The 19,213-nt window shown below is 41.3% G+C and overlaps 1 protein-coding gene across 1 annotated transcript in view; it reads right to left on the reverse strand.

The window, feature by feature from the left end:
• Inadl (InaD-like (Drosophila)) overlaps nt 1-19,213 on the reverse strand; it is a 291,743-nt gene that overhangs the window by 52,681 nt on the left and 219,849 nt on the right. Inside the window, exon 32 of the mRNA XM_013022201.1 lies at nt 16,302-16,435. Coding sequence (XP_012877655.1) covers nt 16,302-16,435 — 134 coding nt within the window. The remainder of the gene's footprint in view (nt 1-16,301; nt 16,436-19,213) is intronic.

A 19,213-nucleotide genomic window follows, 5' to 3' on the forward strand; every position in this document is an offset into this window, starting at 1 on the left:
GACTGTACAAGCAGTCTATTAATCATTTCCCTGAGGGTGGTGGCTGATTAGTCTGAGGAGAGGCCCTGGAGGTCCGAGGCATGAGCTAGGCCTCTGGGCTCAGCCTTTCTCCATACAAAGTTTGGTGTGGCTACTACAGATGTTGGGCTTTACCCTCCTCTGGGACTATTTAGCATCCATGTGCCACAGACGCTGTACATGGACCTCATGTATGCCAGCCTTACTAGTGTTGTTTATGGATGAGCACATGGGGCCACACAAGGGCGTAAGACTTGAACAGGTCTTTGTAGCTTCTGACTAGGAGAGTTGCAATTCTAACTGGGGATGATTGTTGAACACCAAAGTATGGGTTACCACAGCATTGCTAAGCATCTCCTCTGCTCTGAATTCTTTATTGTGAGCTTATTCAAAAGCTAACTTGGGATTTTCCATATGGTACTGATTCCGTTGAAAGATTGTCACCTTAACTCTACAACAAAAAACCTTGAGGGGGGGAGGGAAAGTGGGAGAAAAATGAGGGAGGGGGTAACAATGTTCAACAAGAAGTACTCATTACCTTGGGTATATAACTGTAACTCTAAAGTTGGGGTTTGAAATAAGGAAACTGTTCAGCCCAAAAGAGCAGAGGATTACTTTAGACTGAAGGCTCAAACTTAAGTTCCTCCTGAAAGCTGTGTGATTCCCGGGTCACTGGGATAACAGAAATTGTAAGAAGACCCGAAACAAGGCGAATAATTTCCCTTTGGACAAGTTTAATGACCAGGTGAGTCTAGAGATAGACACAGCAAGAGTCTTCTGCTTAAAGATCTCTCCCATTAGCCTATGTCTGAAATACCCCAACTGAAGCAAACTTCCTTATTCCATGATTGGAGTAACATTAAGGGGTTGATGATATGGCTCAGTGGCAAGTACTTGTCCAGTATACCTAAGAGCCTGAGTTGATCCCTAGCATCACTAACAAAGCAACACACACGCGAGCACACGTGTGTGCGTGTGCGCGTGTGCACACACACACATTATGGACACTCAGGAAAAAGTGGCTGGTGGTCATTATATCACACTGTTGAAGGGGCTAGGTATTTAAATGTCTCTATTCCTAAGAGGGTTAGTAACATATATTACATGGTGTAAATTTAAAGTAGTATACAATGAAAAGTTGATTGTGTGTGTGTGTATATGTGTGCGCGCGCGTGCGCACAGTATTGAGGCTTGAACTCAGGAACTGGGAGTTGTTACTTAAGTTTTTTCACTCAAGGCTAGTACTTTACCACTTGAGATACAGCTCTACTTCTGGCATTTTGCTACATAACTGGAAAAAGTCCCATGGACTTTCCTATACAGGCTAGCTTTGAGCCACAATCTTCAGATCTCAGTGGAGTGAGTAGATAGGATTACAAATGAGAGTCACCTGTGCCTGGTATAAAACGTTGATCTTTAGCACCTTCAGCCACTCAATTTCCCTATCTAGCAATCAACATGGTTCAGTTTCTCGTTTTAAGATTTACTTAATTTTTTAAAATTATTTTTGTAATAAGTAATTTTAACTAAAAAATGATTGTTAATATTATTTGCCATGCTGGGGTTTGACCAGCAGAGCTTTGTGCTTGTGAGGCTGAAACTTTAACACCGTGGTCTTGCCTTTGGCCCCAGTTTCTCATTAGAAAAATTATTTATGATAATGATTATTTTGAGGTTCTGGGGATTGAACCCAAGGCCATGCACATGCTAGGCAAGTGCTGTACCATTGCAGTGACATTTCCAGCCATTTTTCTCATATATATTTGCAGAGATATTCTCTACATCTATAGTTGAAAAGTATAAAGGGTTCTAAAGGCCTTTGTTTCATGAAATGCTGAGTCACCAAATTCTACCTCTTCTGTGAAATCTCCTCCAACGCTCTGCCTGATGAGATCAGTCAGTCTTTTCTGTCATCACTTATGACCTTCAAGACTTACCAGAGCATCCCCAGTGGTTGTTCACTGATCCATGTCCTATACTGCCTTTCATCCTGGAAGGAACTCAGGACTGGGGCTGTGTCCAACTCACCTTTGGACTTTGGTGCTAAGCCTAGAGCAAGTATTCAATAAATACTCACTAAATGCTTATTAAGAAAGTGTTTGGGGCCAGGTGCTGGTGGCTTATACCTACCATCTTAGCTACTTAGGAGGCTGAGATCTGAGGATCGAGGTTTAAAGCCAGCTTGGTAAAGTAAGTCCATGAGACTCTTATCTCCAATTAACCACCAAGAAGCCAGAAGTGGAGCTCATATGGTAGAGTGCTAGCCTTGAGCAGAAAAGCCAAAGGACCATGTACAGGCCCTGGGTTCAAGCTCCAGTAATAAACTTTACAACTTGGTTGGGGAGGGAAAATGGAAGAAATCAGGGAGGGGTAACAATGTTTGACAAGACATGTACTCATTACCCACTTATGTAACTGTAACCCTTTGTACATCACCTTTACAAAAAAAAAAAGCCATTAGTGGATCTGTGGCTCAAGTGGTAGAGTGCCAGACTTGGGTGAAAAAAGTGAGAGCATGCGGCCCTACATTCAAGTTCTAGTTGCAGTGCACGTACGTGTGTGCGTGTGCGCATGTGCGCATACACACACACACATCATTATAGAAAATACAATACAAATGCCTCAGATAGGTGAAGCAGGCAGGGTTAATATATCTTAATCTTGCTCTAACACAACTACTGGATGTGGTAAACTTTCTGATGGTTAAAGTATTAGCTAAACAACTCACCACAAATGGATGCTAAATCCATCTGAATTCCCAGAGAATGTACATTAGCTCAGAGAGCAATTTTAAGGAGTCAAGAATGAGAGATTTAATTATCACTGAGCCCCATAAAAAATCCCAAATTCCTCCAAGGGATTTAGACTCTGAATTGCTGGAAAAGAACTTCATAACATAATGTTAGACAGAGGCAAAGTCATCAGACACTTCAGCCCATCAATCAACATTTTCTTTACAGTTTGAGTTGCCAATGAGTAGATAAAGTAGCTCATAAACACACCAAATTGTTCAGCAAAAGGGGAGTTTATTGTCACAATAGGCTTGTAACACTCAGAGAAACCATGTGTTAGAAAAGTCCATTGCAGGCCTTTGGTGAGAGGAAGGATGTTAATAAAATCCCTTTTGTGGGTGAACTATTTGAGAAGAATGACATTTTATAGTTAATGTTTGTATGTATGCAATGGATTGCTTTCATAAGCATTGTAGGCCAAAATAGTGATGAAAATGACAGGGCTGGGGGCTTAATTTTACTGCTTGCAAGACTGTTTGGCTTAATTTGGGTCACCCTGGCATAAATCTCTGCTATTCTCATAAAAGATCCCTCCCACACTGCCCACACAAAAAAATCCTAAGGGACATTTTAACTACAGAAAAGTTTCTCATTAAATTTCACATTTAAGATGGAAAACATATTGTATCGATCAATGATTCTTTTTTAAAGTGTTAGGCCTTATTCCTGTGTTTAGGGGGAAAAACTCTCCTTAATAAGAAGGACCCACAAAGACCAAAAGAATATAAAAATGAGATATATAAAATGGGCACTTTTATTTCTCCTATAACAAAACCTGACTCAGATCTATGCCTTTGAGGGGCAAGTGATGCTATTTTCAAACAGCATTTCATACAGCTTCCTCTATGGCTGTCACTGCTCTTAGAAGACGAGATATGCCTTTCTGAACAGTGCGCTGCTTTCTCAGCTTGGAGGCCGAACCAATAAAGGTGCTGTAACAGCATCCAGAATGGTAAAACTCAAACTGCATCCATATCTACATTGAAAAACATAGACCAGGGTAAAGTTACTGATTTATGCTATCTACCATAGTTACAGAGTTTAAAAAGAAAATGTTGGCTAAATCATTAACTGTTATCTCATTTTAAGCAAGGAAAGCTGGTGATTCAAACTGTATATAAATAAAAAGATTCTCATCCTTCGTTTGTCATCCCGAATCTTCTATGAGCAATACTATGACAATTATTTTTATATTATTTTTTCAGTGCTAGAGAATCTGATCTAAGGTCTCACACGTTAGGCAAATGCTCTGCCACTGAGCTACATCTACAGACTTCCTTCCTTCCTTCCTTCCTATGAACTTTGGCAACTATGGTATATATGTAGTCTTCCTTTTATTTACTAGTATACTCCTTAAAACTTAGATATCTATCTATGTTAGGCAACCTCATTAGCAATTTTTCAATAACTACTTTATGACTGACACTTAGCATGGTTCATATAGATATACAAATGTTTGCTTCCAGAGCCTCACACTTGCTGGGCAAGTGCTCTACTGCCTGAGTGACTTTTCTAGCCATTTTTAATGCTGTTTGTTTTTCCTTCTGCATTTAAAACGTTATCTTTAAGTGGTTGTGCAAAGAATTTTCAATTTACTGTCAATTTATTGATCAATGTCTTCCCATCCAAAGTTTTTCCCCCCATCTTTTCTAACCTCTATGCTAGCTGTTTGTTAAGAGACAGTCTCACTGTTTGAGCCACCCTGGACTCCTATTTGTGCTTTCCTGTCTTGCTGGGATGATAATCATACACCATGGTGCTTCACTGGTTGAGACAGAGTCTCATGAATTTTCCTGTGCATATATATATAGATAGATAGAGATAGATATAGATATATATGCATATCCTCATTTGGGAATCTGTTTGAAGTGGACTGTATTAATATATGGAAATAGCACAGTGAAACTTCCCTCATATTACACATATATGTTAACCCCCAGATAAAATTAGGCCGCCACCAGTGGCTTATATCTATTAATGCTAGATACTCAGGGAGCTGAGATCTGAGGATCAAGATTCAAAGCCAGTCTGGGCAGGAAAGTTTGTGAAACTTTAATCTCCAATTAGCCATCAAAAAGTCTGAAGTGAAGCTGTGACTCAAGTGGTAGAGTACCAGCTTTGAGCAAAAAAGCTAAGGGAGGGGCTGGGAAGTTGGTTCAGTGGTAGAGCGCTTGCCTTGCATGCCAGAGGCCCTGGGTTCGATTCCTCAGCACCACATAAGCAAAAAGAAAAAAGCCGGAAGTGGCGCTGTGGCTCAAGTGGTAGAGTGCTAGCCTTGAGCTGAAGAGCTGAGGGACAGCACCCAGGCCCAGAGTTCAGGCCCCACGACCGGACCCCCCAAAAAAAAATAAAGCTAAGGGATAGCACGTAGGTCCTGAGTTTAAGCCCCAATACTGGCATAAAAAAATTAAATAAGGCCTAGGAAGGTGGCTTAGTGGTAGAGCGCTTGCCTTGCATGCATGAGGCCCTGGGTTCAATTCTTCAGCACCACATAAGCAGAAAAAAGCTGGAAGTGGCGCTGTGGCTCAAGTGGTAGAGTGCTAGCCTTGAGCTGAAGAGCTGAGGGACAGCGCCTAGGCCCAGAATTCAGGCCCCACAACTGACAAAAAGAAAAAATTAAATAAATAAAACCTTGGGTTAGGAAGGAGAATAAGAAAGAGTAATAGGGAGTGAATATGATCAAAACATATTACATGCATGTATGGAACTATCACAGAATGAAGCCCCCCCCCAATACCATTCAATTAATATGTGCTCATAAAATGTGGGGGGAAAAACCTGAAACCAAAATGACTCATCCTCAAACTCTAAGAGACTGGAGGTAGAGCTCAGTGCTACAATACTCTCCTAGCATGCAGGAGCCCCGGGTTTGGTTCTCAGCATCATAAGCCAAAAACCAAAACAAACAAACAAAAAAAAAACCCAAAATCATTCTCAATTCTAAAAGGTAGGATTAGTTCCATTTTATGGTAGCAGAAATATCAACCTAGAGGAGCTAAAAGAGCTTAATGGGAGTATCAACCAAAAAGGTCTGATAAAGAGCAGAGCTAAAATCAGAAGACAGGCTTCTTGATTTTTCCTTTTCACTAAGTATAGTCTTCACTGTTCATGGATACCATATTTACAAATTTGCCTACTTTCTATTATTTTTTGTGGCCCCCAAATCAATGCTTTGTATGTTTACTGTCATTCTTGGACATGCTCAGTTATTAGAATATTTCAGTCCTGTGAGATTCCCCCTTCTTGATTGAGATTGCTTTCTTCTTGTTTCAGTTCTCCTTGCAAACAAGTATTCTTTTGGTGGTCTACTTAGTGTCCTGTTTTCTTGTCTTGTTTTTTGTTTTTGCATTTTTGTCTGTTTTATTTGTAACCTTACTGTTTAAAATGGTCCCTAATTAATGGGCTGAAATACCATCTAAGTGTAATAGGCTGTGATGTGTCTTTAAGAGAAAATATATATGTCTGGAGGCTTTGTTCAGACACAAATTACATGATACTAGATGTGAGTTCAGTGTTAACGGGATAGCAATAAGGTATCTTTAAACCGAAATGCCCATAAATTAAAATTATATGTTGGTTGGTGGTTAACTTTAAGCTGTGAGCAAGGCATGGCAAATCCTCACCCCAGCAGCTCCCCTAGAAGGAATGTGCAGCCTTCCCTGACCGAGTCTTGGTCCCAGCTTGATAGAATACAATGACTCTGAATACTGAGATGAGACTGTCCTTTCTGCTACTGTGTTTCCCTGGTGCTGTGTCATGATGACAGAGCTAGGCTTAATATGAAAGCTGGTAAATACTGAAAGGCAGACAGACGGAGACTACGATGCAGATGGCAGTACCCTAGGACAGTGGACTTGCCACCAAGGGCAGTGGGTTGATTAACCCAAGGATGGGAAACTTAAACATGTCTTCTCCCTGTGATGTGATACTTTGGGCACCTGCACTTTTTTAAACCGTTTAGAAAGGTGACATTGTGGGGTTGAGTTGATATTAGTAGTAAAGTATTTGCCTAGCATGTACGAAGCCCTGGGTCCTGTGTCTAATCCCAAACACCACAATTTAAAAAAATATGATTTGGAAAGGTTTAAGATGAGCTGGAAAAAGCCCTGTGCCAGTGCCTTCATGCTTGTAATCCTAGTTGCTCAGAAGGCTGAGATCTGAGGATCACGGTTAGGAGCCAGACCAGGCAGCAAAGTCTGTAAGACTCTTATCTCCAATAAATTACCATAACATTAGGAAGTGGAGCTATGGCTCAAGTGGTATAGTGCCAGCCTTGAGCAAAAAGGAGCTCAGGGTCAGTTCCCAGGACCTGAGTTCAAGCCACAGGACTGGTAAAAAAAAAAAAAAAAAGATGAGCTGTAAAGTTGCTAATCCTCTCCACTGTTAGACAAAAAACTTTTCCCTCCTTTGATGTTGAGTATTTGATATCACCTCCTTGATTCATGAGATGTACAAAATTAAGAGGCTGCTTCATTTTATCATCTCATAAGAGCATACATACAGGACCAGAGGTAAAATGGAGTCAATAAATGCCATACTCCTTATCTTAATATAATTTGAACAAGTCTCACAGTCAAGTGTATATTAAATCTATTGCTTTCTCATGGATCAGAATAAAAGATGATTACTTTAGAAGAAACAGAGCATTTGTCAAATTGATGTTATTTTTTGCTTGACAGCTTTATAGACAGAACAGATAATGTTTTCTGCTCAGAAAACCTAAGGCACAATACCTGTTCAAGGAAAGCCAGCAAGAGTGAGAGCTTACTTATTGTAGTTGAAATCCTAAGTCTTAAAAATCCAGGATACTTTACTCTGTTACTAATAAATTAGAGTTCACTACACAGATTTTCTGGGAACTCAGAATGGACTTCAATCAGTCTGTATAAAACTCTGCTACAAAAGGAAAAATGAGAAAGTGTATAGATCCTAAAATGTATCTACCAAACCCCTGAAAGAGGAAGAAAACGGACCACAATGTACTATTATTTTGGAATTCTGAAACATTCTCAGGTAATGAATGACAGATAACATAGAGTCATTGTCAGCAATAGGACATTAACTCTTTTGAATCAATGGACTTACTGCTCAATTGCACTAGATAAAAACACACCTCTATGTGTGTGCATGGATGTGTGTGTGTGTGTGTGTGTGTGTGTGTGTGTGCAATTGACTATGTAAGTAATTCTAACACTGAAATTCAGGAATTGCAAACTCTCACACTGCTTACCAAATAACTAATATGTGAAATGAAAATCTTAGTAATGAAATTGCTAATGCAGGAATTGCTGGTAATACATAAAGATATTTTTTGTACTTGAAAACTGTGAAAAGCTTTTTCTTAAGCTCAAACATGAAATTATTTTATATTTACTTAACATGGAATTCCCTTGCCAAGTCTGATTTAACAAAAACTTGATATTCATCTGTATGAATATAATTTTTCATATTGAAATATAGATTTATGTAAGGAAATGGGATAATATTTGCATTATATCTTATAAGTCTCCGTAGTTCCATCTGGTCCTTATTTATTTAAATTTTACTCAGCTTGCATAATATTTTTGCTTACAGTTATAGTCTTTAGGATCAGAAATGTCCAAATCTGGAAATTTAGAGGTATTATTCATCAACATTCTTTCAGTGTGATTCATACTCTTTTCTCAAACTCTGCTTTGATTTTAAAATAAAATAAGGTAATAAGATGTTTTGTATAAAAATATATGACCTAAGTCATAACGATAAAAGGAGCTTGGCTGCAAGGAATTATAGGCCAAAGCCAACCACACTCCTCATGAAACAGACCGCACAAAGTTCAAATGCAGGGGAATGGCAAAATAAAACACTTAATCCAATGTAAAATAGCTTCTCAACTCTGCTTACTCTAAAAATACCCTGTAGTTTAAATCTTTGCAATCTTTTTGTTTTTCTTTGTAGGTTATGAAGCTTGAACTTAGGGCCTGGTGCTGTCTTGAGCTTTCTGTTTTGCTCCAGGCTAGTGCTCTACCACTTTGAGCCACAGCTTCACTTCCAGTTTTCTGGTGACAATTGGAGATGAAGAATTGCATAGACTTCCCTGCCTAGGCTGGCTTCAAACTGTGATCCTCAGATCTTAGCTTCCTGAATAGCTAGGATTATAGGCCTGAGCCACCAGCGTCCAGCTGCAATCCTACTTTTAAATGTAATAAGTAAATGACAGCATCCATCATGATGAGGGGGCAAACGTGGTCTCAAGTTACAGGAGAGGTACTATCCACTTCAATTTCTAAATGGAAAGCCCCATAAAGACCAAGTCTTTATTTACTGTTCAAGTCTTCTTGGACTTTCAATTCTACATTGATATGTTTTACTAATGCATCTGCTCTAAATCAAAATGAATCAAGTTGGCATAGCCATGTAGAACTTGTGTAATAAGCATGAATTAAAAGGTGGGTGCTAGTGGCTCATGCTGTAATCCCAGATACTCAGGAGGCTGAGATCTGAGGATCCTAGTTCAAAGACAGCTGGAGCAGAAAAGTCTATGAGATTCTTCTCTCCAGTTAACCAGCATAAAGGTGGAAGTGGAGCTGAGGATCAAGTGATAGAGCCTTGAGCCACAGCTCTACTTCTATCCTTGGGTCCCAGCCTTGAGTGAAAAAGCTGAGGAACAGTACCTAGGCCCTGAGTTCAAGCTTCAGTACCTGCACCATCTCTGCACCCCCAAGAACTGAACCCTGAGCATTATCTCTGAGCTTTTTTGCTCAAGGCTGGCACTCTACTAATTGAACCACAGCTCCACTTCTGGCTTTTTAGTGATTAATTGTAGATAAGATTCTCAAAGACTTTCTTGCCCAAGCTGGTTATAAACCTTTATCCTCAGATCACAGCCTGCTGAGTAGCTAGGATTACAGGAGTGAGTCACCAGTGCCCAGCCTCAACACTGTTCTTGTCCGCCACAGTCTTGCCAGCAATGAGTATGGCACTGTAGCTGCAGTGACAATGGATGGGAGGTGCTCCAACTGGCCTACAGCAGCAGAGCTGTATACCAGGTGCACCCGGCTCCATGCAAGAACTGAATGAGGCCAGCAGGGCTGGAATTCAGGGAGGAACAGAGGCCTCACAGAGACCCGTTTGGCAGGTACAAGACACTGTATAGGGGCCCTGAAGATACAAAATAAAACAGCATGGCAGTGGAGTTGTCAAGGGTTAGAGTGCTAGCCTCGAGCATAAAAGCTCAGGGACAGCGCCCAGAAACCTGAGTTCAAGCACCAGAACTGGCACAAAACAGCACAGGTTGTGATGGCTGAGAGGATCATTCTCTTTTGTAGATGATATTATAATGTTAGGAAAAATAATGTCTAAACCCAACTGGACCTACTGCAGGCATAAGTCTCTGCAGAAGCGTCCTGCCGTATCTGCATCTCCATTTTCTCCTGTGTGAATGGGGAAAAGCAGGACTCCATCTGTCTAGGTGAAGATTACATAAGAGGATACATATTAATGATGTCTAAATGCCCACATGCTATCTTAAAAGTTCCATGCTCAAAAACAAAAGCAAAGTCCTGTTTTAGTGTGCAGGTGAGAAAGCTAAAGACTTACTTTCATAACTGACAGGCATTTGACAGAGTTTTTTATAGCTAGTATCTTAGCCAAACTGCAAAACTGTAAGGGGTAGATTTTTGCCAGGGGCACTGTTGTCCCAAGGCAGCAGATTGAACTTGGAAAGGTTAAATCACGTGTCAAGAGCCTACAGATAAAACCTGAAATGTATATGCTCAAGACTCAGTGTCATGCTCTGCTCTGCTCTGCTGCCTCTCTGCTGTCGCCTGTGCTGTCTGGCAATGAAAATCCAGAGAAAGGAAAATGCACAGAGTTGTGGAGACCCTATTCTTACTCAAGCTTGCCAGTACTCCAGGACAATTTACCTGTACGACCTCCTTATATAGAATTCCCAAGGCTGATAAGACTATCACCTTTATGAGTCTAGAGACTTGTTTTCTTTCTTCAGAGGACAGGTGATCGAATCAGGAAGGTCTAACTGGTGGACTTGTAATAAGGAAGCATCCGCTTCTGAGAAGGGGACACTAAGGGGTTCAAGGAGAAGCTTAGGATCAGGTTACAAACTTGAGATGGGGCAGAGTAATGGGTGAGGTTGTGTCCTCTGAGCTGTGGTAATGTACACAAATGAACACCCCAGTAAGTCCGAGGGAGAGGAAGAGGAAAGACAGATGAAAAGATGGATGGAAGATACATCTTTTTTTCTCTCATATGTGGAAGCTAGGTGTAAAATACAACTATGCATAACATATACAAAGCCCAATGAATTTACACACAAATAAGCTAACTAACAGAGAGTATACTTAGAGGAGAAGTCCAAAGGCGTTAATTCCTCTCAACAACTAAAGTAGTGTTTGCTGAAATGAGCAGCAGGAAGTGAAAGCATGTTTTGTGGGGGAGGGACGGTAGGCAAAGAAAAGGAGTCACAAGAATGGAGGGAGGAAGGACGAGGAGATGCGACCTAAATTATGTTCAATGTACACTATATAAAAAATAAACTATGTAACTTGAGGGTAGGGATAGGTGGGGAAAAATCAGAAAGAACAAAGGAGGGGGAGACACTAACCTGAAACATCATACTCATAACCTGATTTATGGAACCCTAACTGCTTTGTGCAACTACTTAATAGTAACAACTAAAAAAACAACAACAACAAAAAAAAAACAAACCTCTTAAAAATATGTGTAAAGCTGGGCACTGGAGGCTCACGCCTGTAATCCTAGCTACTCAAGGAGGCTGAAATCTGAGGATTGTGGTTCAAAGCCAGCCTGGGCAGGAAAGTCTGTGAGACTCTTATCACCAATTAACCACCAGAAAAACCTTAAGTGGTGCTGTGGCTCAAGTGGTAGCACCCAGGCCCAGAGTTCAAGCCCCATGACCAAAAAAAAAAATGTATGTTAATATATTATCTCTGCTCTACAATGTACCTTATTTAGCTTCTGGCTAATATGAAATGTGTAACAAATAGCCTAAGTTAATTAAATGTAGAAAGTGCTTATTCCAGCTCTGTTTTCTCTACCTTCCAGAGACTTTATAGTCAATGCCAGATTTTTTCCCTGCTTGATCCCTGATATCAGCCAACCAACATTACAGGAGGAAGAGCTAATAAACACAGGTGTGCACTCTTTGAGGACAGGGCTATGTTGCTCCATTTTATCTCCCCAACATTCAGCTAAGAGCTGAGCCCCAAGGGGACCTGAGCAACCATAGGCCACCCGTGAGAGAAGGGTTGTGCTCCCCACTGGCACACGTGGGAGAAGAAAGGTAATACAGTAGCGAAGGCAAAGTGCTGTCCCTGAGGACTGGTCCAGGAGTGCTTGTCAACCCAGAGGGCTCACCTTATTATCTCTGTACTTTAAAAGGCAGATGACTGGCTGCAAACACAACTAGGATGGTCACATACATCCTGTCTCTGTCTGTGGTGCTGGACACCATCTGTTCTGGCTGGAGAGAAACTATTTCTTGTGGAGAAGACTGCTTGTGAGGTCAACAGCAGTCTCAGACACTTAAGGCCTGTGCAGATGGCCAAGGTATCTGTTGGCCTCATAATAAAGAGGCCATAGAAACCCAACCTGGGAGAGTTGGGGCAGAACTTTACCAGAGTCTGTGTGTCATATAACATAATCCCAGGTACCAAGGAACTTCTCATTCCAAGGCTCAGCGTCCCCCACAACTTCCTCTCACAAACTCTCATCTCTGCAAACTCCCTGCTGGCTGGATGCAATTCCCATGCAACGCGCTGGGGAAATCATGACCTAGAGGGTCAGGTAGGTTCCACGTCCAAAGGTGGAAGGGAATAAAGACAGGAAAAAGGAACAATGGGGGAAACGATGGCTTTATTAGTGGAAGAACTTTCTACTCCCTGCGTTTCTGCCTCTCTAAAATGACAGGCTGATATATTTTCTCATGACTCTGACTTATGGCTTTTGATGAGGTTCGTGAGGTTAGGAAATAAAAGCTGTGTTGTATCCCATCTCTCATTTTTAAGTGGTGCTTATCCTTCCAAGGACAGTGGGATTTATGACCTCAAATGGCAGAATGATATATTATGAAGCTCAAGATGCTCTTAAAGAAGGAAACAGGCTGGTGAAAGCCCAGAGGCCAGCGGCCTATAATCCCCAAAAATCTAACAGTGAAGATTCAGTAGCAGTGCATTCACGTCTTATTCAGGAATACCCATAGAGCAAAGTCGTGTCACCAACCAATGTGAAAATAAAATTCACAACTCATCCGCTAGGGTCAGTCAAGGCAATCTCACTCTCCTGACTCCCATGCCAGTTCCGCCCTCTGCAAAGCAATAGAAAAGACTCAGAGGTCTTCCCAAAAGAAATCAGAAGATTAACTTTTTATGGAAGAATTTGGTACAGAATCTCCCTAAACTGTAATTTCCCTGGTTCATTTCAAATATAGCTTTATTTATACCATTTGTTTAGTATTTTGGATGTGTCTCTTGGAAATGAAGAAATCAGTACTAGGGAGAAAGCCAGTCAGTGCTGATGTTCAGGGTACACCCTTGTTTCTGATTATTCCCCAAATGGCCATAGTTTGGAAAGGATGGCTTATAAACTGTCCTTGTTGATCAAAAATCTCTCATTCTCTCCACAACCCTGTGAGTCAGGATTGTTAAAAGCACTCTGTATTATATAATTTACATATATAGCCAAATGCAGCAGTGGTACCCACTAGACACTATGTTGAAAATGAACTATACAACTTATGGGTAGGGATGAGAAGTAAAAACATCAAATGAGCAAGGGAGGGGGTAACACTGTCCAAAAAGAAATGCACTCATTCCCCGAGTTTTGTAACTGTAACCCCTCTGTACATCACCTTTATAATAGCAACAAAAAAAAGGGCTGGGCAGGTGGCTCAGTGGTAGAGCGCTTGCCTTGCATTCCTGCGGCCCTGGGTTCGATTCCTCAGCACCACATAAGCAAAAAGAAAAAAGCCAGAAGTGGCGCTGTGGCTCAAGTGGTAGAGTGCTAGCCTTGAGTTGAAGAGCTGAGGGACAGCGCCCAGGCCCAGAGTTCAGGCCCCATGACCGGACCAAAAAAAACAAAAAACAAAAAAGATATAAACTAAATCACATTTCCCAAAGGTTCCTACAAAGCCAAGGTCATATCTCCTTACTCAATGACAGCATCTGGCAGATCATATTCCAAATCATGTAACAAGAGATGTAGAAAAGAGCCAGGAGCTGGCGCTCATGTCAGTAACCCTAGCTACTCAGGAGGCTGAGATCTGAGGATTGACTGGGCAGGAAAGTCCATGAGATTTTCATCTGCAATCAACTATCAGAAAGGCCAGAAGTGAAGCTGTGGCTCAAGGGATAGAGAACTAGCCTTGAGCAAAAGAAGCTCGGGAACAGTGTTCAGGCCCTGAGTTCGAGCCCTATGACTGACCAAAAGAAAAGAAAGAAAGAGAAATATAGAGAGGCAATGACCAGTAAAAGGGGCTGGCAGCTAGGTGTCACCTGTTCCAACCAGGGAACATCACAGGACTTCCTTCCTGCAAAGGCAGAGGGAGAATTCAGAACATAAATTATCTTGAACTACAATATTTTAATCAAGCTGAAGGAGACAGTCTTTTAGTTAATAAACGCCAGCTCTCAGCATATTTCAATTCAGTTGGGGGGGGGCTCATCTGAAGGGGTGCTATTCAACAGCAGGCTCTAGAGCAGACTGGGTGGAGGGAGAGAAGACCAGGGCCAGAAGGCAGGTGAGAGGAAGTGAAGATGCAGAGTTTTGCAATACCTGCAGCTCCTGGTGCACAGCATTTTAGGAACAACTGTGTATTATAGAATACACCAAGGATCTTCCACCCTTACTACTACTAACACAGAAACAAAAATGGGGGAAAGGAAATTTCTATCTGTAAGTTTTATATCTGTAAATATAACACATATAATCCTTTCCTTACTAAGTGTGCAAAGTTAACGGCAAGGTATTCATTTAAATAAATTTACCTTATTAAAAGAGATTATTTCTAAGGAGTGGCTCTTTTTATAGGGAGAAATGTGCAGAGCAGGGTTAGAGCAAAAAGAGGTAGAAAGTTCTTTTCCTTTTTACATCTTTTATGCCAAATTAACTTTGAATAATATGAGACACCACCTGCTCAATACATATGCATTGATTTTGAATACATTTTATTAAAAAAAACCTAGGAAGTTTAAAAAGTTAATGGTACTCCTGAGTAAGTGACACAACAAGTACTGAATAATTCAAATTCAATTCCAGGAAAAACCACCATTCTAGACCAGTAAAATAAAGCCTTAATTCCTGGGCTTGAAGAACCGAGCTTTACCTTTTCTCCATCATTCTGTCAGATAATGTTGATGATGGATAACTATGATGACTGTTTCTCCTTACTGAACACAGACTGTGTGCGACGCACTGTTCTAAGTACTATTATAATACTTCCCACCATTGCTATCATCATGATGGTCTAATAAGCCTTTATTTGAAAATACTCACCATCTTAGCTAGAAAATAGCTTGGTAAAATTGAAAGTTGGCAAGAATATGCATGCACATCTGTATTATAATCATATTGCTTTCCATGCAGTGGAAAATGCTAAGTGTTTCACAGAAGTGTCCCAGGGCTACACTGAGACCCAACAATTATCTCTCTGTTGGTCAGTCTGTTCTACCTAGAGAAACTTACCAAGAGAGATTCAATTCTGCTTTGGTGTCCCTCTCCTGGTGGAGTGTCTCCTTACTTTCTTTTATAGCTTTCTTTTTACTTTCTTTTTTTAAACATAAATTTATTTTAAAGGTGATGTACAGAGGGATGATAGTTACATAATTCAGGTAATGAGTACGTTTCCTTTAGAACAGCATCACCCCCTCCAGCATTTTCTCCCAGTTTTTCCCCTCCCACCCTCCTCTCAAGGTGTATAGTTCATTTCTAACATAGTGCCTAGTGGGTTTCACTGCTGAATTGGTTCACCCTTGGTCCCACCATTTCTGTGCTTCTCCTTCCCCTCCCCAAGTCAGATAAACCTATATAAACGAGACAAAGGGCATAGAAATTAAAAACAACAACAACAACAACAGTGACAGAAGGGAATAAACCAAAGAAAAAAGGAAAGAAGGGGGAAAAAAAAAGAACTACCATCAGTACAATAAAAAAACTTCTTGCTTCCATTTCCTGGAGTTCATTTTGATAAGCATCATTTTATATGATCATATGCACATAGCTATTGAGCCCTCATGATCCTCTCTTAAGAATATCCTTCTTTGTTCTCACAGTGTGAACGTTTAGACGGTACTTTTGGGCCTTTTAATTCTTTAATGGGTGGAAAAATGAATGCGCACTCCTAATCTGCATCAGTGTGGTGGCACCTGCCTATAATTGCAGCGCTTGAGAGGCTGAGGCAGGAAGATTGTTTGAGGCCAGCCTGGGCTGCTACATAGAGAGATGGTGTCTAAAAAAACAAGACAAAATTAAACTTACCAAGGGTGTGTCCTTTCCTCCTACTATGCTGAGACCAAGCCCGGAGCGTCCTTTGGATATTTCTATAATCATCTCCTGGCCAGGGACAATGGGACATGTGGCAGGGTCCACTGACAGAGGAGCCTGGAAGCCACCTGGAAAGGGAATGAACATGGAATGACCGATTGGCCAGGAGGAGGCAGCTCAGCTTGCACACTCTGTGACCAGGGTGTGTGTGGGGTTATGTGTGTTTCATTTCACTTTTTTCCTGCCAAGCCTTATAATGGAAAAAGCTGGGTCATTACTGCCCCTTCACCCAGGGATGAAAATGTCATTCCTACACTAAAAGACTAATTCCATCAGGGCACCAGTGGCTGGTACCTGTAATCCTAGCTACTTAGGAGGCTGAGATCTGAGGATTGAGGTTAAAACCAGCTTATGCAGAAAAGTCCATTTGATTCTTATCTGCTAGTAGACACTAAAATGTCAGACTTAGTGGTATGCTCAAGTAGTAGAGTGCCAGCCATGAGTGAAAAAGCCATGTTGTAAGTGCAAAGCCCCAAGTTGAAGCCCCCAGTACCAGCACGCGCGCGCACACACGTGCGCGCGCGCACACACACACACACACACACACACACACAACATAAACAAAAACAAAACACCTTTCCCATCCCTCAATCAGTTGTATATATACTTAAAATATGTTTACTCTTAAAACATATCATGAAAACCAACATGGGAAAGTTTAAGATGAAAAAATATTTAGTGTCAGAGAAGCACATGTTACAATCAGAATAAAGGCTGCTATGACAAAAGATTTTGCATTATAAAATACCAATTAAAGAAAGAGTGCTTAGAGCCAGGCACCAGTGGCTCACAGCTCTAATCCTAGCTTCTCAGGAGGCTGAGGTCTAAGGACTGTGGTTCAAAATCAGCCTGGGCAAGAAAACCTGTGGGACTTTTATTTCTAATTAACCATTGCCTCCTCCACTCTTCAAAAAAGCTCGAAGTCGGGCTGGGAAGGTGGCTCAGTGGTAGAGCGCTTGCCTTGCATGCATGAGGCCCTGGGTTCGATTCCTTAGCACCACATAAGCAAAAAAAAAAAAAAGCCGGAAGTGGCGAGTGTGGCTCAAGTGGTAGAGCGCTAGGCTTGAGCTGAAGAGCTGAGGGACAGCGCCCAGGCCCAGAGTTCAGGCCCCACCACCGGACCCCCCCCCCAAAAAAAAAGAAAAAAAAAGCTGGAAGTCGATTTGTGGCTCAAATGGACAGAAAAGCTAAGGGACAGTGTCTGGGCCAAGAGTTCAAATCCCATAACTGACACTTAAAAAAAAAGTTACTGATGCTTCATAAAGATTTTTTTTTGCTGGTCATGGGGCCTTAATCCTGGTCCTGGACACTGTACCTCAGCTCTTCAGCTCAAGGCGAGCATTCAACCACTTGAACCACTGCACCACTTTCAGCTTTTTCTGCTTATGTAGTGCTAAGGAATCTAACCTAGGGCATGCAAGGCAAGCGCTCTACCACTGAGCCACCTTCTCAGCCCCATAAAGACTTTTTTTTGAACATCATTTTAGAAAAGATTTTTTTTTAAGGTTCTGGGGCTTGAGCTCAGGGCCTGGATGCTGTCCCTGGGCCTCTCTGTGCTCCAGGCTAGCACTTGAGCCACAGAGCCACGTCTAGAGTAGGTTATTGGAGATAAGACTCTCATGAACTTTCCTGCCCTGACTGGCTTTGAATTGTGACCCTCAAATCTCAGCCTCCTGAGTAGCTAGGATTACAGGGGTTAGTCAGCAGTGCCTGGTTGTAGATTCATTTTTTAAAAACAGATTTTTATTAGCATACACTAGTTGTACAAAGTTTTTTGGTGACATTTCCATACACGCATATGGTGTGCTCCATTCCCTTCACCTCTATCCCTTCTTCCTCATGTCCACTTCCCTCCCCCGATATAATCTCAACAGACTCACTGTTCTATTTTCATGCAAGCATAGGAAGTACTTTCACCACATTCATCCTCAGTTTCCCTGCTGATAACCCTACCCTCATTTATTATTTTTTTAGTGTATATTAATTGTGCCAAGGAGTTTTACCATGGTATTTTCACATACATATATTCTATTTTAATCAGAATAACCTCCTCTATTGCTCTTGCCTACCTCTTGCCTCCCTATTGTTTAGCAGCTTTAAGTAAAATTTCTTTCTTTCTTTTTTTCTTTCTGACAGTCGTGGGGCTTGAACTCTGGGCTTGGGTGCTATCCCTCAGCTCTTCAGCTCAAGGTAAGCACTCTAACACTTGAGCCACAGTGCCACTTCTGGTTTTCTAGTGGTTTATTGGAGATAAGAGTCTCACGGACTTTCCTGCACAGGCTGACTTTGAACTGAGATCCTCAGATCTCAGCCTCCTGAGTAGCGAGGATGACAGGTGTGAGCCACCGGTGCCAGGCTCAGTGAAATTTTTTATGCCATCTTCAAATTAGAATAGTTTTTTTTAAAACCTGAAAGGGGAAAAAAAATTATAGGCTAAGAAAAAAAAGGGTGTACTAGCATTCATTTACCTATTTCCACATATGTGCGTTTTTCACAACTAGACCTAACTTATTAAAAAATAAAGGCATTTAAAATATTAAGTAGTCTCAAGAGACTTGTACACAGACAGGACTCTCCAAAGAATATCATCTCTTCTGGTAACTAAATTTGAACTAAATTCTTACTCAGAGTGAAAGGCTGATGACACAGAGCCCCACCTACTGGCCAACTGAAGCTAATGCATGGAAGTCACCATGGGCAATAGCAGAGGTTGGCCGACTAGAGCCCCTGGTTTCTACATTTCCTTTTTTGCTTGGTTACTTTTTCTTTTCTTTTCTTTCTTCCTTCCTTCCTTTCCTCCTTTTTCTCTTTCCTTCCTTCCTTCCTTCCTTCCTTCCTTCCTTCCT

This window comes from Dipodomys ordii, unplaced genomic scaffold (assembly GCF_000151885.1).
Source record: "Dipodomys ordii isolate 6190 unplaced genomic scaffold, Dord_2.0 Scaffold61, whole genome shotgun sequence".
Taxonomy (NCBI): domain Eukaryota; kingdom Metazoa; phylum Chordata; class Mammalia; order Rodentia; family Heteromyidae; genus Dipodomys; species Dipodomys ordii.